The sequence below is a fragment of the Pongo pygmaeus genome, chromosome 7, assembly GCF_028885625.2.
Source record: "Pongo pygmaeus isolate AG05252 chromosome 7, NHGRI_mPonPyg2-v2.0_pri, whole genome shotgun sequence".
In the NCBI taxonomy this organism is placed as follows: domain Eukaryota; kingdom Metazoa; phylum Chordata; class Mammalia; order Primates; family Hominidae; genus Pongo; species Pongo pygmaeus.
The window spans coordinates 145,028,134-145,054,744 of NC_072380.2; the positions used below are offsets into that span (position 1 = coordinate 145,028,134).

Genomic DNA, 26,611 nt, shown 5'->3' on the forward strand with positions numbered 1-26,611 from the left:
GGAGCTCTAGGGCTCATTTATTTTGGGAGGAGAACCTAACCTATCCTAACTAGTGAAAGCATTAACTTTGAAAGTTTAACCTTGTGCAACAGGTCCTCCCACACTTGATCTTTGAGTGCCCAGAAGAGTTAGCCATAGAAACCGGCCCAGAGTACAATGAATAAATGAATGAAGAAATGAATTGATAAATGTCCATTTGCCAGTACTCTTGGTGATTCCCCTGGGGAAGAGCTTCCTCCCAGCTCTGGTAGCACAGGCTTTCAGGAGGACTCACAACATGTACTTTGGAGTCTAACAAGAGCCCGTAAATCTAAGTCTATGTGCAGAGAGCTCTGCTCCAGAGCCTATTCACACCCCTGGGAAACAGTCTCTGCCTCACTGGGGTCTGGCTGTAGTGCAAATCCATATATACTGAGGAATTATATCACAAACTTCCAATGGTCTCTGGTAATTACATGGCAAAAGCCAGCAGGCACTGGGGATCTATTATAATCTAGAGGAACACAGGACAAGGGCCTAAACCAGCAATTTTTAGCACCAGTGTTTACCAGAACTGTGAATCAACTCAGCTCCATGGATACGGGTTATGGCTGAACCCATATGGGTTTTATTAACGTGTCCTTTGATAAAAAGATAAAATAGAAGGTCAGGAGGAAGAAAGGGGCCTGTAAAGGATGCTCTGACCTCACTGATTCTGCAGCCAGAAGTAGCACAGACAAAAAGTAAAACACAGATGGCAAGAAATTGCATCCTAAGCTGAAAGATTCCCAGGTATTTTATGCTTTCATTCCACTTTATGTCTATACTTATGTGTATGGTGTGTGAGGAACAGCATATTCAGAATAATAAACATTACTATTAATGAGCACCTATGACTTACCAGGCACTTAAATGCACCTTTTCTCGCATGAGCACCCAGGAGGATTCACATTTTTACCATTGAGGAGGCTCATTAAAATAGAATGACATCTTTAAGGCTTTCTGGCTGGAAGGTGGCAGAGCTGAATTTTGAGCCAAGTTGCTGTCTGACTCTCCAGCTCATATTCTACTCTGAGATGCAATCTCATAGGAAACCACTACCCCTTCAACGTATCTAGGTGCGTCATTGAGATAGAGAACCAGGGGTTGTGTAGGTATGTTCTGGAGCTGTCCAGCTACAGGTGGCATGGTCACGTTAACATGCACAAGGAAAACTCTAAGCTCCTTAATGTCAAATTGCCCAGAGCTCACTGCCTCAGGTCCAGCTCCCCAGAAACAGAACCCAAGAAAGGGATTTCAGTGTATGTGACACATTTCCATGTAATTATTGAGGAAATGGTCATAGGGTTCCTATTAAAAGGGACCTAGGTGGGACAACAACAGCATCTATTATGCCTACCATGATGTGTGCAAAAAGATACTCTCTTGGAAAGCAAGGTAAGCTTGGCTTTGTACCCCCAAAGAACATCCATTACAGGGATTTCTCCTGATTTCTCCTCTTGGGATTTTTTTTCTGCCTGAGCTGAGACACAGGGGTTTTCCTTCTTTCCTCCAGAATCCAGCTAAAGTAGCTAGATTAAAACAAAGTGCTACCAAAGACCTGGGTTAGGAATAGGAAAGAAACACAGGCAGTACCATGAATCCAAATGAACTGGATTCTGGTTGCTTGGGTTCCATACCTGCTCAGCCACATGGGACTCTGGAAAAGGAATGGACTGAGTACCACCCCTCCTGGATTCTGATCTACCTGGGGGAGGTGAGCACCACCATAGCCAACAGCAAACCACTGGACACAAACCTCAGAACTGGAATACCAGGGTTTTTATCCCACTGCGTGACCTTGAGCGGGTACTTCCTCTTTCTGTGTTTTCTTTCTTATCAGTGTAATAGAGTGGCAATAGTACCTGATTCATAGAATGAGCTAGTCCTTGTCAAGCACTAAGTTGTAGGCACTGTGCTTTGGGCTTTACATAATAATTGCAACTGAACAATCTCTATGAGCTGGGTACCTTCTAAGTGCTCTTCACATATCAATTTATTTCATCTTCATCTAACCCTATGAGGTCAGTGCATTATTATTCTAATTTTATAAATGCAGAAACCAAGACACAAAAAATTCCCAACGTCACAGAGGCAGAGTTCAGATTCAAACCAGCCTGTGTGATTCCCAAGCCTTCTTCTCCCACTGCATGTGGCCTTGAATGAGCTCATTCCATCTTCTCAAAAATCTGAAGGAATAGGCATTATCATTCCTGTTTTAAAAGTGAGAAAACTGAGGGCCAAAGAGGGCTGAGCAACTTGGCCAAAGTCATTTGCATATGGTGGAGCCAATACCTAAGCTCAGTTCCACCTGTTCGTGCTCCCTGAACCACACCTGCTCCTGCCCCCACCCCAGCCCCACCACTTCCTGTTCCTCCTCCTCCTCTTCCTCTTTGTCATTATCATCAAGGGTGGCAGAATGACTGCCTTCTGGGGACACTGTAAAGGAAGGGATGTCATGGAAGGGCACAGGTGGGTGGGAAGCCCATGTGGTCCTGTAGCTTCTCCACCACACTTACTTTGCTGTGGGCACAGATGGCCGAGCCCAGAAGCTTCCAGGTGCCGCCTCTCCGGTCCATCCGCAGCATGCGCAGGATCTGCAGGAAGCGCAGGCTTCGCAGGGAGGTGGCCAGAACATTGCCTTGGTTTCCCACAGCAACCACTGGCACAGAGGCAATCAGCACAAAGATGTCTGGGAGAGAGGACAGACAGAGTGGGAGGGAAGAGGGAAAGGAAGGTCAAGCGAAAGCAATGGCTTCATCATAGGTGCTGTTTGCTAGCAGACCAGCATGTGCCAAGCAGTGGGACAATCTGAGCATTGCTGTTGAATCTTGCCACCAGCCACACATGGTAAGTGGGATTATTCTCCCATGACTGATGAGTAAACTGAAGCTCTGAGCCTGAGTGCCTTTCCAAGGCCACCTGGACAGAAGTAGTTGGGTTGGGATTGGACATAGGTCTACCACACTTTAATGCTGGCTCCAGAGCAGCAATTTACCAAGGCCCCCCACAGTATGGTCCTTGAGATTCACTCTGGGGCCCAGAGGAGATCTGCAGCTGCTCAGCCTATGGAGGTAAAGCCTGACACTCAGACACTGTTTCCATATGTGTTTCTCCTAAAAGCATCACCTGAGGTAGGAACTTGGGTTCAAGTAATTTATTGGAAGATGATCTTAGGAAGCAGAAGTGATGACAGAAGGAGAGAGAGAATGTAAAAAAAAGACAATGTAAGGGGGTGTTATCAAGGCCACTGTTGAGTCCTTTGAGCTGTATACAGACTTCCCAAGATTATCCATCTGAAAAATGGGAGGCTGGGACATCTGTTTTTTGCCTCCTGCTGGTTGAAGGTCATCCCTAGCATTGTCAACACTCCCACACATCTGAGCTACACTGGCCTAGTGATCTCCCTAAGCTTGAGAGAAGGCCTTGGGGTAGATTGTGGAAAGAAGATAGGCCCACCCATGATGTGGGATGCTGGTATCAGGAGATGGCATGAAAATGTCCACTACAGACATTTCAGAGATGGAACAAGGGGACGAGACACTTCTGACATGGTTAAGCAGGCTCTTGACATCAAATCATCTAGTATGGAAGGGGGAAGAACTGATCTCTTTTCTATTTCCTTGTTGTAGTCAATTTCCGTATCAATTATCACCCCACTTTCCTGCAGAGAGTTACCAAGTAAAAAAGACCATATGGCCAAGTAAATTTGGAGAAAAACTCCATTAAATGGGTTTCAAAAATTATTAGTGTATTTACTTTTGGTGTCACTAATTTTTTTATTGAAACATAATAATTGTACATATTCATGGGGTTTGCAGGGCTTCTCAGAGTCTTTAATCTGCAGATACACACTGTGGTTCTCAATTATACAAGTGAAGTATAGTCTTTCCCAAAATATTTTGACCACAGAACTATTTTTTGCAAGGGCTCCAACGGTTCCAAGAAACACACTTAAGGAAGTATTTGTCCACTGGGAAAAGTCCAAGCTCTGCAAAGCCCTCTATGTTCTGGCTCCTGGGAATCTGCCAGAAGCCTGTGTAGTTCATTGAGCACACATCTCCATATCTTTGTGTGTTCTGGTCTCTCAGCTTGGAATAATCTCCTCAACTCATATCAAGGCACATTTGCCAAAAAAGCTGATGCCGGCCAGGCGCAGTGTCTCATGCCTGTAATCCCAGCACTTTGGGAGGCCGAGGCAGGCGGATCATGAGGTCAGGAGATCGAGACCATCCTGGATAACATGGTGAAACCCTGTCTCTACTAGAAATACAAAAAAAAATTAGCCAGGCGCGGTGGTGGGTGCCTATGGTCCCAGCTACTTGGGAGGCTGAGGCAGGAGAATGGCATGAACCCAGGAGGTGGAGCTTGCAGTGAGCTGAGATCGTGCCACTGCACTCCAGCCTGGGCAACAAAGTGAGACTCTGTCTCAAAAAAAACCAAAAAACAAAAAACAAACAAACAAACAAAAAGCTGATGCCTTTCCTACCTTATTAAAGTGTCCTCCAGGTGTACCTGGCCTTTGGAAAAACCTGGGGGCCAAACCTCTGGATACTGATACATCTGCAACACTTGCCAGGCTTCTCAGATTATCTGTGCAAACCTATCTATCTATGATGCTTGTAGAGAAAACAAAAGAACACCAAGATGTGTAGTAAACACTATGGTCTAAGATGCTCCATGAGGCAGTTCTGACCCATCTTCACTCAAAATGGCAGGGTCCGAGGCTGCCTTGAATATGAAAGCCATCATGTTCATGGGTGTGATAACCATCCTCTTTCCCATAGGGCCACATTGTGGAAGAATTGGATATGAGTACAGTGGAAAACACGGCAGCACTAAGTAAGGACTGTGTGATGCTGAGGCCCAGCCTCATCTCCCCAGGGAGGGTGGAGGGGGACCTGGAGCTCTGTGACCGCAGCTGATCTTAAAATAGTGGATACTGCCCCATGGGGGATGCACCTGTCCTGCAGGGGTCTGGGGTCCATCTGTCGGGATGTTCTCAAACTGGGAAGGAGTCTCTTTGAATGTGGGCACAATCCATCATAAAGCTACCACCCACACACTCAGAACTTCTGGTCAGCCTTGGATAGGTCACGCCAAAGAAGAAAAATAAGTCTGCTTAATTGTGTTGCACTTGCAAAAAACTTGGAAGGAAGAAAAGGAGAGAGGAAAGAAAGAAAAGTGGGGATTAGATACTGAAAGAAGGCAAAGGAAGAGAGAAGAAAGAAATATGAAAAAATCATTAAAAAATTCCTCCAACATTGCACACACACACACACACATACTCTCTCTCTCTCTCTGTCTCTCTCTCTCTCTCACACATACCTTCCTTACATTCAAAATTCTGAGAAAAACCCCAAAACCTCAGAAGTCCAACCTTAGCAGCAGGTGGGAATAGGGTAGAGATTTCAGCTGGGAGTGGGCAAGACAATGCAACTCCAGGCTGCACAGAGAGACGCCTGGCACCTGGGACAAAGGACATGGTCCAGCTCTTCTCTGAGCTGGCTGTCCATCCCCGAAGGACTGTGTTCAGTCCTGGGAATGACTTTTCAAAAGTAAAGTGAAGAATGAGTAGCATGCTCAGAGGAGAGGGAGTATGATGCTGAGAAAGCGTGATGTAAGGTAAGTTGAAGCCACTGATAATGTGGTTTCTTGGTAAAAGAAGACTCCTGGAGTGGAGAGGGGGAATAAAATGTCTAGACTCAAATACTTGAAGAGTGTCAGAGGAGTTAAAATCAGATAAATGCCTGGATGAGTGATGAGCACCTTGTGACTAGGGGCATACAAGCAGAGCCAGGTGACCACTTAATGGCTGCTGCTGGGGACTGGAGCATCAGACACGAGGGTAAGTTGGACTAAATGCCTTTGGAGGTCCTTCCAGCTCTGACACTCTATGATCCTGTAATTCCAACCTTCCCATGGATTTGAAGCTCCAAGACTCCTACCCGTCACTCAAGGAGATTTTGTCCTGTGACTCCATGGATTTTAGTCCACACTAGACCAATAGGTTGGTGAGAGTTTCTACCTCCTCTACTATCAAACTGCCTGCACACAAATGGAAGGATTCCAGTGACACCTGTCAAAGCAACCATTGGATTAAGAAGCAAGACCACACCTGGGTGTTAGGACAGAATCTGCTGTTTCCTGCATGACTGAAAAATGACTCAGATCTGTGATCCTCTGTTTCTATTTCTGTACAATGGACATAACGTGATGCTGTAGAAGTAGATTCTCAGCCAGCAACGGTGTCACGCCTACAGCTTCTGTCCCAACCCGTCTGGAAATGTATGGGTAACTTTGATTGTCACAGTGACTGGGGGTGCTACTAGTCCAGGGACTGGGGATGCTCAATACCCTGCAACCTGCTTGCTGCTCCACAACCCAATTGCCAAGAGTGACACCCTCCCCCGCCAAATAAGAATCCCTGCCCTGTGCAGTCCTTATGAGGACCAGTCACAGAAGGAGGAATTTGAGGACCCAGAAGGTTGACACTGTCCCTTCTCATCGAGGCAGCGTCAGGGGCTGAGCTAGCCGCCACAGTGCCGCGTGATTTCCCAGAATAGCTGCTTAAACTTTTCTCAGAGAAACAATGCCCCAAAAGAAGGGAACTGAGGAGGCTGGGAGGCTCAGGGTCAGGACTTACCCAACATGCACAGGGGCTTCCTGGCAAACTTCAGTCGGCCCCGCCAGCCTTTGTATCGGCAGCAACACCCAGCAGCCCAGATCCTCAAAGCAAACTCGGCTCCAAAGATGAAAATAGCAAATGTCTCCTGCATGGAAGAGCATACGGAGAGGCACTGATTAACCGAGACCCACTTGTCGGGAGCTGGTGATTTCTATTCGGAAGTTCTGAAGAACTCCATTTTGTGTTGTTGCTGGTTGTCTGGTTGGCAGGGATGGCTGGGGATGGGGGCGGGGAAGGGCAACCGGGAGAACAGATCCATCACTGCCATTCAGTTTGGAGGCCTCCCGTCTTCATTCTGATGAGCTAACTGTCCTTAATGCTGTTAAACCTGGTACAGTGATTACTCCTTCTTTTTTCTATGTTTTTGTTCCAATAGATCAGCTTTAAAAGTCCCTTTAATGAATGAAAAGCCCCTAAGAAGTGCAGTCGGGTTGAAAAGAGAGATATCAGTGAAACACAATCTATGAATTCCACCAAGTGCCTGTACCCTGGCGTTGCTAATTGTGGCTAATGGCTATTAAGCCTGGCTCCTGGGCCAGGCAGCCCTCAAAGTGTTTGATAATATTATTCTCATCTTACATTTTGAGAAACCAAGGCACAGAGTAGTTAAACAAGTTTTTCAAGGCTATGAAGTGGAGAAGAAGGGATCTCAGGCTCAAGTAACTAGGCTGCAGAGCCCAGGAGCTTAAGCACTCTCCAGGACACAGGGTCCCCCTTTTCTCCTGCAACTCCCTTGATGATCAGACACCAACACCTCTGCCTCTCTCTCTTTTGTGACCTCTCTGGGTGCCCTGAGGCATTGCTGCTCCAGGACAATCCCCAACAATCCCCGGAGCCTAGTTCCTGGAGTTGGATGGTTTCCAGGGAGTTCCACACCGAGGTCTCAGCTCTGGGACATGCCGTTGCAAACCCCTGCTCTCAGAAGGAAGAGCTGACTCTGGTGCCTCGATGGCTTGCCCGGTGTGAGAAGAAGGCTCCACTATTTTAAAAGCCCTAACTAGGGGGCCACACCACTGCCCTGCGTGCAGGATGGGGCCTCACCCCATGCAGTCGGCATTGCCCTGAAGAGGCAGGGCTGACTCCTAATCACGCAAGGGTGTGGTCATTCAAGGGGCCACTTGACCAGTGCTGTCCTGTGGCTACAGAAGGAGCAAGCCCTTGCTAGAGCCTCCTCTCAACCAGGCACTGAGACTGGGCCCAGCCCATGTCTGCATTTGCTGCTCACCTGACCTTACATTTTTTAGGCAAGGACTTGAGCAAAGGGAGTCAGGGGTACATTAGCTGACTTGCCCAAGAATTCTAACCCTGCTCTGTTTCCATCACACCACCTGATGGAGGACAGAGAGTGAAAACAAATGGAGGCCCCAGGAGGGGAGATTTAAGAGTTTCATGTATAAATGGAATTCTGTACCTGGCCTTGGAGAGAATGAGAGATTCTTGGAGTTTATATTGTAGGATACCAGGAAGAAAAAGCAGAGACAGGTTTTAGAATGAAACATGCCTTTGTGTTAACTTTTAGAGGATTGGGAAGCTGTATTTTATAATTTAATAACATGCATTGGTTTTTGCTTTGACTTTATTTCCCCTTCTCTCTAATGTGGAATAGCAAATGTTTACCAGGAATGCCATTCTTCACCCCACATGTGCCCATGGCAGGCCATACCAAGTAATGGAGGCTTTGCTTTTCCTTGGGCCTGGACTTGACTGGAGACTACAAGAAGCTGCAACCAGTCAGGGAGGAGTGTACCCAAGGGCAACCTCCTTTTCATCACTGTGGAAGCCCAACCAGAAGCATTTACCCCAGAATGCAATCTTACCAGTAACAGAAGCCAGTCTCCTGAGACAGTCTCATACTCCTTGAATGTGGTCAGGACAGCCAGGATCAAGCACCCCAGGACAATCAGGAACCTGGAGGGGAAGAAAGAAATAGACTAAGGAACCTTTGAGTCATGGCTTGCTTTGAGGCTAAGATGGGGAAAGGTGTCTTCCAGGATGAAGCTGCAACTTCCGCTGGACATTGACATGTGCTTTATATGCTATCCCATTCAATCTTCATGACAAACCTGCAAGGCAGGCGGAAACGATCATCCCAGTGAAACAAAACAATGTGAGAGAAGTTGACCAATGTGCATACTTTTACTTAACCAGCTAGTTAGTAGAATTATCTAGTTAGAATTTAAACTAGATCATCTGGTTCCAACCTCGAGGACATTGCTGAAAGTCCAAAAGTCAAGACAACTTTTCACAAGTCAATAAGAATATGAATTAATAATGTGTTCTACACACATAGGACTGATTTAAAAATATATGAAAATGTTTTCTTAGAATGAAGAAAACACAATTTTATTCCAAAGATTGAAAAATTCAGCAAAGGCTTCTGTTACCAAGTATGAATATTGTCGCCAAGTATGAATATTGTTCATTTTTACAGTCAATGGAAGCTCTTTCAATTGGGGATCTTTGGAATTGTTTTTGAAATGCTAGAAAGAAGAGGAACTACCACACTGAAGGATTCAGAATGCTGGTCCTTTAAAATTCACAGAGAGGTCACCTGGTTCATGACCAGGCTCAGGCAGGAGTGAACTACAAACAATTATTTAAGATTGTTATCTTTATAAACTGTGAGGTGCATGTGTGTGTTTGTGTGTGTGAGAGAGAGAGAGAGAGAGAGAGAAAGTGAGAGACAGTCCATGTTTCATTGTTTTACCAAGGAAAATGGTTCTCCCTCTTGGTGGAGAGTCTTTGGCTTAGTTGTCAATACCAGGTTCCCTGGGTGTCCAAGAGGGAATTTATAAGCTAGGGTTTATGGGTGAAGCTTGGTAGTACATACTCTAAGCTCTCCTACTCCAGGTACTCTGGTTTTCTACTCTACTTAGGTTCTACGCATGCTTTTTTGGCTTTTGTTCATTCATTCATTCAATATTTAAATGGCAGACACTGAGCATACAGAGCTAGAATTCAATGATGAATAAGCTGGATCTGTCCTCATGAGCTCACAGTCCAGATAAACAGAAAGTTGTCTCATGGTGTGACCATAAGGACCATGATGTAAGGAGGATGGAAATGTCTCCTTCTGACCTTGGCTGGGACCAAGTCCTGCCTCTGACCCTTAGTGATCCTGATCATATTTTCTGATCTATAAACCTGCTGATCTTCAGACCTGAATCTTTGTGTCTCCAATCATGCCCAGGAACATAAACAAGATCCCCAACTCCTTCCTGTGTTTGGCCATTTTATGTGAAATTCGACCGTGACCCATGTCTGATATCTGCCTCCCCTAAACCCCATATCTTCTCAGTTGATGATGATGATGGTGGAGGTGGTGGTGGTGGTGATGATGATGGTGATGGTGGTGGTGATAGTGATGATGGTGGTGGTGATGATGATGGTTGTGATGATAGTGGTGGTGGTGATGATGATGATAGTGGTGGTGGTGGTGATGATGATGGTGGTGGTGATAGTGATGATGGTGGTGGTGATGATGATGGTTGTGATGATAGTGGTGGTGGTGGTGGTGGTGATGATGATGATGGTGGAGGTGGTGGTGGTGGTGGTGATGATCATGATGATGTAGGTGGTGGTGGTGGTGATGATGATGGTGATGGTGGTGGAGGTGGTGGTGGTGGTGATGATGGTGGTGGATGTGGTGGTGGTAGTGATGATGATGGTGATGGTGGTAGTGACAGTGATTATGGTGGTGGTGATGATGATGGTTGTGATGATAGTGGTGGTGGTGGTGCTGATGATAGTGGTGGTGGTGGCGATGATGATGGTTGTGATGACAGTGGTGATGCTGGTGGTGATGATGATGGTGGTGGAGGTGGTGGTGGTGGTGATGATGGTGATGGTGGAGGTGGTGGTGGTGGTAATGATGGTGATGGTGGTGGAGGTGGTGGTGGTGATGATGGTGGTGGAGGTGGTGGTGGTGGTGATGATGATGGTGGTGTAGGTGGTGGTGGTGATGATGGTGATGGTGGAGGTGGTGGTGGTGGTGATGATGGTGATGGTGGAGGTGGTGGTGGTAGTGATGATGATGGTGATGGTGGTGGAGGTGGTGGTGGTGGTGATGATGGTGGCGGAAGTGGTGGTGATGATGATGATGGTGGAGGTGGTGGTGGTGGCGGTGATGATGATGGTGGTGGAGGTGGTGGTGGTGGTGATGATGGTGATGGTGGAGGTGGTGGTGGTGATGATGATGATGGTGGTGATGATGATGGTGGTGGTGGTGATAGGGATGATGGTGGTGGTGATGATGATGGTTGTGATGATGATAGTGGTGGTGGTGGTGATGATGATGGTGGTGGTGATAGTGATGATGGTGGTGGTGATTATGATGGTTGTGATGATGGTGGTGGTGGTGGTGATGATGATGGTTATGATGATGGTGGTGGTGGTGGTGATGATGATGGTTATGATGATGGTGGTGGTGGTGGTGGTGATAGTGATGATGGTGGTGGTGATGATGGTGGTGGTGGTGATGATGGTGGTGGTGATAGTGATGATGGTGGTGGTGATTATGATGGTTGTGATGATGGTGGTGGTGGTGGTGATGATGATGATGGTGGTGGTGATAGTGATGATGGTGGTGGTGGTGGTGGTGATAGTGATGACGGTGGTGGTGATGATGATGGTTGTGATGATGGTGGTGGTGGTGGTGGTGGTGATGTTTGTGATGATGGTGGTGGTGGTGATTATGATGGTTGTGATGATGATGGTGGTGGTGGTGATGATGATGATGGTGGTGGTGATAGTGATGATGGTGGTGGTGATGATGATGGTTGTGATGATGGTGGTGGTGGTGATAGTGATGATGGTGGTGGTGATGATGGTGGTGGTGATAGTGATGATGGTGGTGATGATGATGGTTGTGATGATGGTGGTGGTGGTGGTGATGATGGTTGTGATGATGGTTGTGATGATGGTGGAGGTGGTGATGATGGTGGTGGTGATGATGGTGGTGGTGGTGATAGTGATAATGGTGGTGGTGATGATGATGGTTGTGATGATGGTGGTGGTGGTGGTGATGATGATGGTGGTGGTGATGATGATGGTCGTGGAGGTGGTGGTGGTGGTGATGATGATGGTTGTGGTGGTGGTGGTGGTGATGATGATGGTGGTGGAGGTGGTGGTGGTGGTGATGATGATGGTGGTCCTGGTCGTGGTGGTGATGATGATGATGGTGGTGGTGATAGTGATGATGGTGGTGGTGATGATGATGGTTGTGATGATGGTGGTGGTGATGATGATGGTTGTGATGATGGTGGTGGAGGTGGTGGTGGTGATGGTGGTGATGGTGATGATGGTGGTGGTGATAGTGATGATGGTGGTGGTGATGATGGTGGTGGTGATAGTAGTGGTGGTGGCATTGGTGATGATGTTGCTGGTGGTGGTGTTGATGATGGTAACAACATCAGTAACTGTTACTACAATCTCCAAAGTTAGATATGACCATTCCCATTTTAGAGATGAAGACATTCATCAGAAAGAATCACTACCGTCAGGGTAACTATGTTGTCAGTAAAATGACTACAAAGCTTGGAGTCCAAGCTTAAAAGGAAGCTCTGGTGCTTTTTATGTGATTTTGAGCAGCTCATTGACTTGGAAGATCCTGGTCATCTCATCTGGGGAATGAGAATAATGAATTTGCCTAGAGCTCACCTCACCATGATTCTGAGGACTTCAGGAAATAATTGATGAGGGATATTGTTGAATCAATTGTTGAGGATCATGGTGCTCTCATAGAAACATGCTCATCAATGGCCAGTCAAGCCCTTGGCAACATGCAGGGAACTTAATCACTCTCAGAACCTTCTGCAAGTCCACATTATTATCGGGGGAACTGCCCCGATAATCACATAGGTTCTTTTCTATTTTCCTAAGCATCGGCTGGCTTGAGAAATAAAAGGACAGAGTACGAAAGAGAGAAATTTTAAAGCTGGGCATCTGGGGGAGACATCACACGTTGGTAGGATCTGTGATGCCCCACAAGCCACAAAAACCAGCAAGTTTTTATTAGGGATTTTCAAAAGGGGAGGGAGTGGGCGAATAGGTGTGGGTGACAGACATCAAGTACTTAACAGAGTAATAGAATATCACAAGGCAAGTGGAGGCAGGGCGAGATCACAGGACCACAGGACCAAGGCGAAATTAAAATTGCTAATGAAGTTTTGGGCACCATTGTCATTGATAACATCTTATCAGGAGACAGGTTTTGAGATCAACCGGTCTGACCAAAATTTATTAGGCGGGAATTTCCTCTTCCTAATAAGCCTGGGAGCACTATGGGAGACTGGAGTTTATTTCACCTCTGCAATCTCGACCATAAGAGACAGGTACGCCCTGGGGGGGCCAGTTCAGAGACCTACCCCTAGGTGCGCATTCTCTTTCTCAGGGACGTTCCATGCTGAGAAAAAGAATTCAGTGATATTTCTCCCATTTGCTTTTGAAAGAAAAGAAATATGGCTCTGTTCTGCCTGGCTCACTGGTGGTCAGAGTTTAAGGTTATCTCTCTTATTCCCTGAACAATTGCTGTCATCCTGTTCTTTTTTCAGGGTGCCCACATTTCATATTGCTCAAACACACATGCTGTACAATTTGTGTAGTTAACGCAATTATTACAGGGTCCTGAGATGATATACATCCTTCTCGGCTGACAGGATTAAGAGATTAAAGCAAAGACAAACATAGGAAATCACAAGGGTATTGATTGGGGAAGTGATTAAGTGTCCATGAAATCTTTACAATTTATGTTTAGAGATTGCAGTAAAGGCAGGCATAAGAAATTACAAAAGTTTTAATTTGGGGAACTAATAAATGTCCATAAAATCTTCACAATCCACGTTCTTCTGCCATGGCTTCAGCCGGTCCCTCCGTTTGGGGTCCCTGACTTCCCGCAACACATTATGATTCTCTCGACTTTATTTTATTCATTCATAGGCTCTGTAGAGAAGACCTTGCTTAGAATCATTTTCTTTCTCTTATGACCTGCGTGTTCTTAGACAAAATACAAAACATTTCTGCATCATGGTTTCCTTCTGTGTAAAATGAATCCAATTAAATGTCCATATCCTCCATTATTCAATGATGTAATCCATGTCAGGTGCCTGGAAGAGCTAGCCTTCAGTAAGAGTTAACTATCATTTTATTGCAATTTAATATCAATTTATTTGGTGCCTCTTTTGTCCCAGACATAGTACTGGTTTTAAGGATATAAACATGAATAAAACCTATTCCTCATTATGCAAGGACTCCTTAGTTCAATGTGGAAAACAGGACAAATAATTATTGGAGAGTGTGGTTGAGGTTATGACCCAAGTGTTCACATGCTTTGGGAGCATCCAGGAGGGGCTGTAGCCAAGAGGTTGGAAGGAAATTCAAAGCTATGCTACAGTTGACCATATGTCCAAGTTTATCCAGGACATTCTCCATTTTATGTGTTGACCTGGAGTCTGGACCCCTAGGCCTCATGAACAACATGTACACGTGCAGGAGGTGCAAAAGTTCATGGACAAAGAACCAGGTTTGATTTTTCTTAACAAGGAATGTAGGCCTTTTATGATCTAGCCTTGCCCTTCTCACAGCCTTGTCATCTCCCACTGCTTCCCCACACCCAGGCTGGTCATAGGAATGACAGAACTTCCTCAAATTCTCTGAGCCCATGTGCCTTCTGTCTTGATGGTCCTCTTCCCTGCCCACTTTTGCCATGTCCCCATCATTAACCTGCTAATGTCTTGGCAACGCCAGTCATGCCTTGCCTCCAGAGCCTTCCCTGACCCCAGCTGCTCTCTGCAGGCTCCCTTGTGTGATCTCATCCCTGGGATCCCAGAGCACCCTGATTCACTTCTACTCCAGCATGGACCACAACCCATTATCATCTTGTAATTGTTTGCGTACATCATGTGCTAAATAAAACATAATGTCCCAACACCTGAAAATAGGACTCCCTTAAGGGAAGGAACTGCCTTTGCCTGGAGAAATACTTTATTGATCCGATTGAGGTAAAAGTTGCAACCCTAAAAACATGAGACTGCTAAACTACTTAGCAATAAAAATTAACCAAAAATGTCTGGGCACAGTGGCTCATGCCTATAATCCCAGCACTTTGGGAGGCTGAAGCAGGCAGATCGCCTGAGGTAGGGAGTTCGAGACCAGCCTGACCAACGTGGAGAAACCCCCTCTCTACTAAAAATACAAAATTAGCCAGGCATGGTGGTGCATGCCTGTAATCCCAGCTACTCGGGAGGCTGAGGCAGGAGAATCGCTTGAACCCGGGAGGTGGAGGTTGTGGTGAGCCGAAATCATGCCACTGCACTCCAACCTGGGCAACAAGAGCAAAAAACTCCATCTCAAAAAAAAAATTATCCAAAAATTAGATATGGGGATTGGTGTTGAGGGCTAAAAATGACAAAAAAAAAAAAAAAAAAAAGAGAGAGAGAGAGAAGGGGATATGGTTTAGCCACATGCTGAAGGATTTTTAAGAACAAGATTGTTTAAAATCTTAAGTTCTTGGTCCAACAATGCAAGCCATCAACCACAGCCTTGTAAGTGACTTTGTTTTTAGTTGGCATTGATCCTCGTGCTGGAACCCATGGCTGGATCAGTGCATGGGGAAAGGAGACAGGTAGGTGTCCCACAGCTGAACTAATTTGGCAGGAAAAGGAGTCCTTAGCTGGACTCTGAGACTTTACACAGCTCCCTGTACCTCGGATATGTATGTATGAAAGATTCAAGTAGTGTGTATGGTGGGCATGCCCTAAGGTAATCTCCCATGAGTCAGACAGTTGCATAATTGTCTTTTCTGAGTGCAAGCAGAATCTGTGACTTGCTTCTAACAATAGAATATGCCCAAAGAGATAAGATGTCACTACTCTGTGTATTTTTTTTTTAATATGGCAAAAGCAACGGATAGTCATGCCTGTGATTGTTACATTATATGAGACTCTGCCATTGCATTCTGGAGCTAGAGATTCTCCTGCTGGTCTTGATGTGAGCTGCTGTTTTGAAAGGCCTGTGAGAGCTATGTGGCAAGGAACTGTGGGATTCTTGGACTTGAGAGCAGCCCCTGACTGATGACCAGCATGAAAGTGGGACCTGTTCTGGAACTGCAAGGATCAACAATCATGGGATATTGGGGAGTCCTCCCACAAGGTCCAGAGAAGAACATGTCCCAGCCAACTCCATGACTGCTGCTTCACGAGATGCTCAGCAGAGGACCCAGTTAAGCCATGCTCAGACTCTTTATGAAAACTGAGATTAAAAAATTGTATGTTGTTGTAAGCCACTAAGTTAGAGGCAATTTGTTACGCAGCAATAGAAAACTAATACCATGTGGGATGGGAATCTGCACCGAGTTCATCTCACTTTTATAGAGCAGGGTAACCCAAGGGAGGTCTGGGCTGCATGTGTGCATTTGCTCTATTAGACTCTACTCCTGGAGGGCAGAGACTATGTCTTGTTCCTCTCTGTATCTCAGTGAATAGCTCAAACCTGGCACTTAATAAGAACCAATATATGTTTAGAGAATGAATACAAACAATTTCAGTGATTAGCAATGGCCTTGTTGAAATTAAAGGCAAGGGATATAAGGTGAACTTGGAGAAACAGGCTGGGAGCACGACATGAAAGATGTTGAGGATCAAATGAAGACTTTGAGCTTTATTCTGCAGAAGATTTTTTTTTAAAGATACATGGTCTCACTCTGTCACCCAGGTGGGAAGGCAGTGGCGTGATCATAGCTCATTGTAACCTCTAACTCCTGGGCTCAGGTGATCCTCCCATCTCAGCCTCTCAAGTAGCTGGGACTACAGGTGTGCACCACCACTCATGGTTAATTTTGTTTTTGTAGAGATGGGGTCTCGTTATGTTGCCCAGGCTGGTCTTGAACGCCTAAACTCAAAAGATCCTCCTTCTTTAGCCTCTCAAAGTATGGAGATCAGAGACATGAGCTTCTGTGCCCAGCCTAGAAGATCTATCTACCTATCTACCTATCTATCCACACACATACATATATATGTATCTCTCTATCTATCTATATATAATATATGGATGGATATATATATAGATAGATGGATATATACAGAAAGATGGATGTGTGTGTGTGTGTATATATATATATATATCCATATAGATATGGATGTGTATATATATATATCCATATAGATATGGATGTGGATATATATATCCATATCGATATCCATATAGATATGGATATGGATATATATATATCCATATCTCTGTCTCTGTCTGTAATCTCTATCCAAAGACAGGTCTCTGCCAGGACAGCAGTCAAGACGACGTTATCATGAGAGCTGACTAGAGAGGAGGAGGGTGCGCTGGAGAGATGACAAGGGTCCCATGAGAGAGCATCCCTCCTGTGTGGTCCTGGCAGGAGTTGTGACTAATGGGATATAAAGATCGAGCAAGAGGAGCACTGGGAGGGTCTTAGGGTGGACAGTCAAGACGACGTTATCATGAGCTGACCAGAGAGGAGGAGGGTGCGCTGGAGAGATGACAAGGGTCCCATGAGAGAGCATCCTCCTGTGTGGTCCTGGCAGGAGTTGTGACTAATGGGATATAAAGATCGAGCAAGAGGAGCACTGGGAGGGTCTTGGGGTGGGAAGAAAGTGGACAATGTGCTGTTAGCAGACATCAAGAAGCTGTGCGGTGCGGCCAGCAGGACCGCGAAGATAAGAAGCTACTTGCGGACCTGCTGCACTTCAGGTCCAAGTGGAAATCTCCATCCGGCTGATTGAAATCTAAATTTAAGGCTTAGGGGAAAGGTCGGGGCTGAATATCTAACTCTCTTTCAGCTCTCATTGTCTGCTTTTAGAGCCAGGAGAAGGGATAATTTCACCTTCGCCAACCACCAAACTGCAGTTTCAGCCGATTCCCATTCGCAGGGAGCCTGCGGAGCCCACCTTTGGCCAGGAGGGGGCAGCAGAGGCCCGGCGTAGCCCCGCGCCTCTCACGCCTCACCAGCGACCGCAGGAACCCACTCTCTAAGACAGGAGAACAATCATTAATTTATACAGCTAAAATCATCAAGGAAACCCTCCTTAACCTGAGAAGAGGAAACGCTCCTTAGTTTCTTGCATATTTCAATTTACCCTTAACATATGAACTTGATTTCAGACGGAGACAACATTATCAGTCCCACTGATGGACAAGGATGTGGCGCTGAACGTGGGGCTAGAGATTTTCCTGGGGGTCTTGACGTGAGACCCGCCCCCAGCTGCTTTCTTCCTGGTTTTCTGCTTCTCTTCCTGTTTGGTTTCCTCTCTCTCCATTCTCATCGATTATTCCTGTTCTTCCTTTTCTTCTGTCCTTTGTCACTTCAGTTTCCTTCTCTATAGTCTGGTGTTTTTTGTTTGTTTGTTTACTTTTTGTTTTTTTGTTTTTGAGACGGAATCTCGCTCTGTCACCCAGGCTGGAGTGCAGTGACGCAATCTCTGCTCACTGCAACCTCTGCCTTCCGGGTTCAAGCGATTCTTCTGCCTCAGTCTCCCAAAGAGCTGGGATTACAGGCATGCACCACCACGCCTGGCTAATTTTTTGTATTTTTAAGACGAGATTTCACCATTTTGGTCAGGCTGGTCTCGAACTCCTGACCACAGGTGATCCACCTGACTCGGCCCTGGAAAGTGCTGGGATTACAGGTGTGAGCCACAGCGCCCGGTCTTTCTCTATATGTAGTCTTGACTGTTTCCTTTCCTCTGCTCTTCTCTTACTGCCCTGGCATTCCTGAGTTCTTTTCCTCTCCTTCTCCTGCATCCTTCCCTCCACTGCTCCTCTCCTCTCTTGTTCGTCCTTCCTCTGCACCTTGCCCACCACTTCTCCCTCCCTTCTACACCCCGCAGGAGTGAGCAAGGGTTTGTGGCCAGGAGTCTTGGGGAGAGCCAATAGCAGCCTTCTGTCTGCAGCATCCAGGCTGTCTTTGCAAACAATTCCAGTCAAGGTCAACAGTCACGAATACGCCCTTAAATCAGTCTCTATCGCCTCCATGCTTCCACCCTCAGTATTCTTTCCTCACCTTCGGCCATCTTCCATCCAAGCCCAGGTTGGGGAGGGCAAAAGGGAACTGACACAAGGAAGCCTGCTTTGTAGCTGCACGTGGCTCTAAAGCGTCAGATGCAGGGGCCTCAGGACAGGAACCAGTGTGAGCTGTCCAGGCCCACTGGATACATAACCTCTGTCAGGCAGCAGGCAAGGAAGGCTTTTGCAGATGCAGATGTGAGGGATGACCACAGTGGTACCAGGAAAACCCTGCCGCCTCTTCTCACCCATGTCTGGCATCCATTTATAGACTCCAAAGCTGAGCCTGCTGGAAGTAAGAGGCAAGGTTTCCAGCCAAACATCCCCTCACAGGCTTCATTCACAGTGAGACAAACACGGTGAAAACATTGATGCAGGAATTTTTCGTACATCATTTTCTCTTTTACTCCTGAGAGCAACACTGCAAGGAAGGGGACTATCATTTTATTTGTATCCCCATTTTACAGATGGGGAACTCAGCCTCCAAGCTCAGGCAGGAGGGACACAAGGGGAGTGAGGAGTCAGACACTGTGCTGAGAGCAATGGGGTCTTGGAAGAGAATCTGCAGAGAATGAGATGTGGTCAGAGCCACACCTTCTCTTCCTCTGGAGTCTGATATTTGGCAGAGAAAATCTCAGTAACATTCCAGATAGCTTCCAGATACCCCTGCTGGCTCCTGCTCTAATTACAGCTGTCAATGGACAGCTTTCAGAGCATCTGTAGCCCCAAAATGTCCTAGAAGGTAGCACTAGACTCTCTTTCTTAGAATCCTTGTCTGTCTGCCATTGAATAGCGATGCATAGAAACATTTTTCCTAGCTAGGTGAAGGCAGAATTGAATTGTCTAAAAGACAGGCATTGCTATATCATAGTTAGCTGCACCTGTCCTAACCCTTGGCCACCATTACTGATCTTCGATCTTAAGAATTAGACATAACCTTAAAAGGCAGTGACAGACCTCAAACTGTGTGAGGATGCTGCTGACCCTCAATTGAAAAGCCTCAGATGTAAAGCACCCACTGTGCGCCAGGGGTTTCTTTATTTTCTGAGTCAGCCCCAAAAAGGATGTTTGAGTCATCTCCTAATGAGAATTGTTCCATCCACTAAGAACAGGGTTGACAAATCATTTTTATCTTGAAAACCCACTAGGATGGATTGGTTAAGGCTGCCAGGAATGCGGTATTGAAAAGAATCCAGATTGCAGCCACGTTAACTGGGGGGAAATGCCATTATTGATTCGTGATGTCTGTCACAGGTGCAGGAAAAGACCAACCATTTGCCATTCCCTTGGAACCCAGACATGAGAACATAAGTCAGAGCTAAAATCGTTTTTCTAAATCTTCCTCTTCCTGATTTGACTCATGCCAAGCTCTTTCAAAAATTTGATTAGCTGGAAATTTCAGGAAACCTTAAGAAGGACCTATTATTCTTTCATCTAACAGAAAGGAAATTTGTACATCAGAGTTCTGAGTGATTTGCTTATGGCTACAAAATAACTCCCCGCAGAGCTAGAAAGAGGATTCTGGTCTCTCAGCTCCCAGCCTGCTGCATCCTCCACTGTGCCACTTTATACGTTTTCTCTGGTAAATCAAAGAGTGAATCTTTATGGACATTGGTGCTATTCTTTTACCTGATTACAACCTGTCCACTTCTGCCGAACCCCACCAACATCAGGGCAAAAGGCTAAATAACATACACCAGGGTCATTCAGGGAATTAAAACAAAACTGATGTGTTCATCTTCTCTTTTGAGAGTTGACCGCTGTTTTTCTTCATTTAACATTTATACTTTTTCTCTCTCCAAATATGCCATGTGCTTGTTTACCTATGAGGTGTTAGGCACTATAAACCATGTTGGCAAATGTCAGACTTTTATAAAACACATAAAAAAGTACAAGGAATAATTTTGAAGTCATTCAAAATGATTCCATCTCTTAATACTATCTTAAAAGTTGCAAAACTCACAACTATTTAATAGAATAAACACCCTGTGTTGTGAGGTTGCATTTCAGGGTCAGCAACTTGATGCAGCTGAGCTAGGCAATGGCAGATATCCGCATGTCCCCTTAGGGGGCCTTCAGTGCTACTTAGCCCTCTGAGCTGGAAAGAGGCAGCAAGAGCTGTTGGTGAGGAGAAGAGAGCACAGGAGAGGGTACTGAAAGAGTGTGCCCTTTACCACGTAGTCATCGGTAGATGCCTTCCAGTACCATTTTTCTAAGCAAGGATACTGATTATGCCAAACCCCTGTTTAAATACAGCTGTGGGCTCCTCCTATCCATTACAGGGTAAAGTTCCAACTCTTTAGAAAGGTAAACCAGGTTCCCCCAAATCAGATCATGTCATGAAAGAAAGGTAAATAACATGATTCAACTATATGCTGTCTACGAGAGACTCACTTTAGATCCAAAGATACAAATAGGTTGACAGTGAAAAGATAGAAAATGCTATTCCTTGCAAACAGGAGCCAAAATAGAGCTGGGGTGGCTACAGTAATATCATACTTTAAAATGGACTTCAAGACAAAAATTGTTACAAGACACAGAAGAGTACATTATCTATTGATGAAAGGGTCAATCCATTAAGAAGACATTATAATTATAAACATGTGCATACCTAATATGCACCTAACAGATCTCCAGATACCTAATAGATCCCAAAAATATATTAGTTTTCTTTCCTAGGCTTACGTCTTCATTCTTTCTCCCTCCAGTCACATCAAACTTACAATTTCATCAAAATGTGGCAAGCCTTTCAAAATTCGGTTCTTCTCCATCATATGTTTTCTCTCTCTCATCCAAATGACTCCTCCTTTCTACTCTTTAAGGCTCAACTCAAATGTCACCTCCTCTATTAATTCATTTATTCAATAAAATATTTACTGATCATTCATTATATGCCAAAAGTTAGGAATAGACATTCCATTGTCCCCTAGGAGCTAATTGTTCATCCTCTCTTGTTCACCAGTCAACATTAGAAAAATCCTTTTGTGCATTCCCGTAGGATTTTGTTCTTATCTCCTCATAGAATCTACCCATTCCTTGACATGCACTTACCATTCTAGACCCTGGGCATTCAACGATGAACAGAGCACATCACTTTGTGCTTGCACCCCGTGCCACTGTGTTCTCTTGTAGGCCAATCTGGAGAAGCAGAGATGCTACAATTTTCCTCTTGGGATCACAGTGCCCAACCCAAAGGATTGGCTGAAGAAACTACACATCTCAGATCTATTTCCAGTTCTGCCATTTACTCACTGTAGGAGCTTGGAGAAGTTCTTTCCTCTCCTCAGATTTCAGTGCCTACATCTGTGAAATGAAGGAATTAAAGCAGATGGTCCCCAAGGTCTGTCAAGGCTGTTATCATGGGTTCAGCCTTTCAGCCAATAACCCTGGTGGGAGGGTGTGGAAAGGCTTTCAAAGATAAACAGACTTGACTTTAGACTTCAGCTTTGTCACTTAGCACCTAAGGGATTGTTTTCTCATCTGTAAATAGGGATGAAAATAGCTCCTAATTCAGGGATGTTGTGAAAATAAATGCTCACAGACTACACAGTGCTGTGCTTGGCACAGCACACAAGGCTGATATGTCTTAACTATTGCAAGAGTGAATTTTAGCTTAGATGGGTCAGGCCAATGACTGTGTCCCACCATGGCTCACGGAATTTTTTTTTTTTTTTTGCTATTTTATGAGACCTGGGATTCCTTTATTTAGAATGAGCAAATCAACTAAAAATTTGTAGAACCCCTAGCAAGATGATATCTCATTTCCCTCACACACTGTCCCTTGTCCCATCAATTCCAGTCTGAGTAACCATTTGTCTATTTCTGAAGACCTCCTTTTTGTCAGTATTCCCAGATTCATCCAATCTGCTCTACACATGCCATATTTGGGTGGGTGAGGGTTGCGGTGGAGGCTTCTGCCTAGGATAGGGTTCTCAGCCTTCACCAGGCCAAGCGGCTCTGTTCCATGCCTATGTCCTCCTCCACACTAACACTGTCATCAGCTAAAATATACAACAGCCCCATTAACACTGCCTCCAACACCTTCTCTCTATCCCTGTTCTCATTTGACACTTGCATATAAAAGCAATGCTAGTCAAGCTCTGGCAAGTCACCTTCCTTTCTCCCTGAAGGCTAGAGACAAGCCATTAGCTAGGAACTTCCAGGTCCACATGATCCTCTGGCCACAATGAGTGGGCAGGCACAGTGGGAATCTGAGCCAAGCAAGAAGAGAGAAACAGTACATCTCCAGATGTTTTCCCTTTTTTCTCCAGGACAAACCATGTCTCTGATATATCCTGGGATGCTAAGATCAATCTGGTGATATTTAATTTGTCATTTGTGGCATGCTTTCTATGTATCAGGCATGCTAGGGACTGAAGTATTTGCCTTCTCTTGTGGACTGAGGTCTCGTCACTAACAAAGCATTTTATTAAACATCCAAAAGTTTCATGCCAGGGTAATAGGTACTAGAAAGTGATGTGAGGTTTCACTTTAAGCATCTTCATGTTGCAAGTACCTGCCATGTTTCCCTCATAAACTGGTACCAAAGAGGAAAAGCGTAAATATTTCAGAGTCCAGTTGTCACAAGTACACCTTAAAATGGCTCTCAGTGATCTTTGCTTTCTGCTCATCACATTCTTAGGTAATTCCCTCTGCTTAAAGTTGGCTGGGACCTGTGCCTTGTTTCCAGTCAATAGACTACAGTAAAGGGTGTCAATTCTATGATTAGGTTACAAAAAATTTCAACTTCTGTCTTACAAGTAGACTGTCTCTCTTGCTGGCTTTGAAGCTGCTGTGCTAGAGAAGCCCATGTAGTATAGAACCAAATGCGGCCCCTGGCCAACAACCACAAAAGAAAGGCTGGAAGAGAATTCTTCCTCAGTTGAGCCTTCGGATGAGCCCACAGCACTGGTCAACACTAATTGTAGCCTTTGTGAGGGACCCTGAACAGAAGACCCAGGTAAGCTATGACTGGACTCCTGACCCACAAAAAGTGTGAGATAATAAATATGTGTTGTGTTTAGCTAAGTTTTATGGCAGTTTGTTATGCAGGAATAGATAACTAATACTAGTTTGCCAGGATCTGAATCTTAGCTCACCACTTAGCAACGTGATGATCTTTGGCAGGTTTATTTTTCCAAAGTTCAATTTCCTATCTATAAAACAGGAGTAACGGCCGAGCACAGTGGCTCGTGCCTGTAATCCCAACACTTTGGGAGCTGAGGTGGGTGGATCATGAGGTCAGGAGTTTGAGACCACCCTGGCCAACACAGTGAAACTTCATCTCTACTAAAAATACAAAAATTAGCTGGGCATGGTGGCGGGTGCCTGTAATCCTAGCTACTTGGGAGGCTGAGGCAGGAGAATGGCTTGAACCCAGGAGGCAGAGGTTGCAGTGAGCTGAGATCATGCCACTGCACTCCAGCCTGAGTGACAAAACTGGACTTCATCTCAAAAAACAAAAACCAAAAAAACAGGAGTAACGAATTAAGGTATCTTTGTTATCTTAATATTCCTTATTTCAGTCTTCTTAGTTAAGAGATTGCACAGGACAGCAAAAACCTTTATAACCAAAGGCACTACCCTAATGAAGTCTCCATGCAAACATCCTTGACAATATCACAGCAACCTATACCCTGGGCATGTCATGGCTTTGTAGGTCAGTCTCTGCCTCACCATCAGATACACCATTCAGTAGTACAACATGAACCACTTGCAAAGCAAAAAGGCAAAGTTTACAAAAGATGCAGGATTTCACAAAGTTGATAGAAATGATGATGGAAACCTGTTTTAAATACAGCAGGGCCATTGACAGGTGACGATCTTGCAAGAAAAATTAAAAAAAAAAAACAATTGATACTTTAAAGGATTAAAAACTTCAATCAATCCTACCCCTAAATGTTGGGAAAATAAAATGTAAAGTCATATTGTATTATATAAATTGGCATTAAGAACATATCCCCCAATTAATACCTGACTAAGTCTTGTTCATTCTAAAAATTAGAACACAGTTGCAATTATAACCTAACTTTTTGTTTAGTGTGAGATACAATAAACACATTTTTGTGTTTTAATAGTTTTTTAAAGACAAAGTACTAATATGATATTTTTGTCTTCCTTCTTTGGTATGAAGTATTGGTTCTTGTTTTCAATAGGCTCCCCTTAAGTAGGTTTTTATTGATTCCTATTAACTGTGGAATAAAAGGTTTCTTCTAAATCTACCTCGTGGGATAATCAAATGGATTAAAAGAGTATCATTTAAAGTGTAAATGTGGGTGAGGTGCGGTGGCTCACACCTGTAATCCCAGCACTTTGGGAAGCCTGTGTGAGTGGATGACCTGAGGTCAGGAGTTCAACACCAGCCTGGCCAACATGTTGAAACACTGTCTCTGCTAAAAATACAAAAATTAGCCAGGTATGGTGGCAGGCACCTGTAATCTCAGCTACTCGGGAGGCTGAGGTAGGAGAATCACTTGAACCTGGGAAGCTGAGGTTGGAGTGAGCCAAGATCGTGCCACTGCACTCCAGCCTGGGTGACAGAGCAAGACTCAGTCTCCAAAAAAAAAAAAAAAAAATTCTAGTACATAGTGGGCACTTATCAAATGCTAGTTTTTTACCTTGTTCCTTCTTATCGTATAATCATAGAAAATACCCCAAAATTGACTTAATACATGTAGGAACAAAAATAAACAGTCTTTAAAAACTTCCATATTCTGGAAATGGGGAAAGAAAATCATACCTATATATAACACAGACAAGTCTATATCTATTTCTAGATCCATATATATGTTTATATCTATATCATATCCCTATCCATCTATAAATCCACAAAGGCATAAAATAGAGGTAGGTTTTGACTACCTAACCCAGGTGTTAGCAAACTATGGCATTCTGCTCATTTTTGTAAATAAATTTTTATTATGCCACTGCATTTGTTTAATTATTGTCTATGGTTGCTTTTGTGATGGAGCAGAAGATCTGAGTAGTTGCAATAGAGATGGTCTGGCCTGTAAAGCTTATAATATTTACTACCTTGCTCATTAAGAACAAGTTTGCCAACTCCTGATCTAAACTATGAGCCAAGGGCAATTTAATTCACTCAGCACCACCTGAGGACATGTTACGTGTCTAATATTGTACAGAAAAAAAATATTTAAAACTTAAATATAGGGGACCTAATCTTAAAAACACCCCTGTTGAGTTAGATAATGGAGCATTTAAAATGATTAGAGGAATAAAATAGGGGAATATACAGGTTTTATGGTGGTCTCTTTAAAGACATTAATATAAATTACGAATAAATTAGCTTAGGGCCTGCAGTTTCAGCTTATTTAGTACTGTGATAAATCTGCCTCTGGAAACATCTATTTAAGTTTCATGATATGTTATCATGCGTTTCTTCCTGACTGCCTCATCTTCTCCTTAGTGGTTTTTAACTAAGTCAACAACCTTGTTTGAACTCACTGTTGCTGCCCCAGGTGCATGTTTACGGATAGTGTGTCTTAATCTTTTTTCAGTTGCTATAACAGACTATCACAGACTGAGATTATTTTATAAACAACAGAATTTTATCTAAGAAGCCCATGAGTGTGGTGTGAGCATTTGGTGAGAGCCTTCTTGTCATGTCATAACATGGCAGAAGGTACCACATAGCTACAGAGCAGGTGAGCAAGAGAGTAAGAGGGGGCCAAACTCACATTTATGAGAAACCCACTCTTGCAATAACAAACACACACCCCTAAGATAATGGCATTAACATATTTATGAAGGCAGAGCCACCCTGACCTCATCACCTCGTAAAGGTCCCACATTTCTCAACACTGTTGCATTGGGGATTACATTTCCAAAACAAGAACTTCGGGGGACACATTCACT

The 26,611-nt window shown here is 44.6% G+C and overlaps 1 protein-coding gene across 2 annotated transcripts in view; it reads right to left on the reverse strand.

Annotated features, from left to right (window-relative positions):
* KCNQ3 (potassium voltage-gated channel subfamily Q member 3) overlaps positions 1-26,611 on the reverse strand; it is a 364,542-nt gene that overhangs the window by 56,714 nt on the left and 281,217 nt on the right. For both annotated transcript variants that reach the window (XM_054498084.2, XM_054498085.2), the window contains exons 2-4: positions 8,524-8,614; positions 6,665-6,791; positions 2,538-2,710 (exon numbers count right to left, since the gene is read on the reverse strand). In XM_054498084.2, coding sequence (XP_054354059.1) covers positions 2,538-2,710; positions 6,665-6,791; positions 8,524-8,614 — 391 coding nt within the window. The remainder of the gene's footprint in view (positions 1-2,537; positions 2,711-6,664; positions 6,792-8,523; positions 8,615-26,611) is intronic.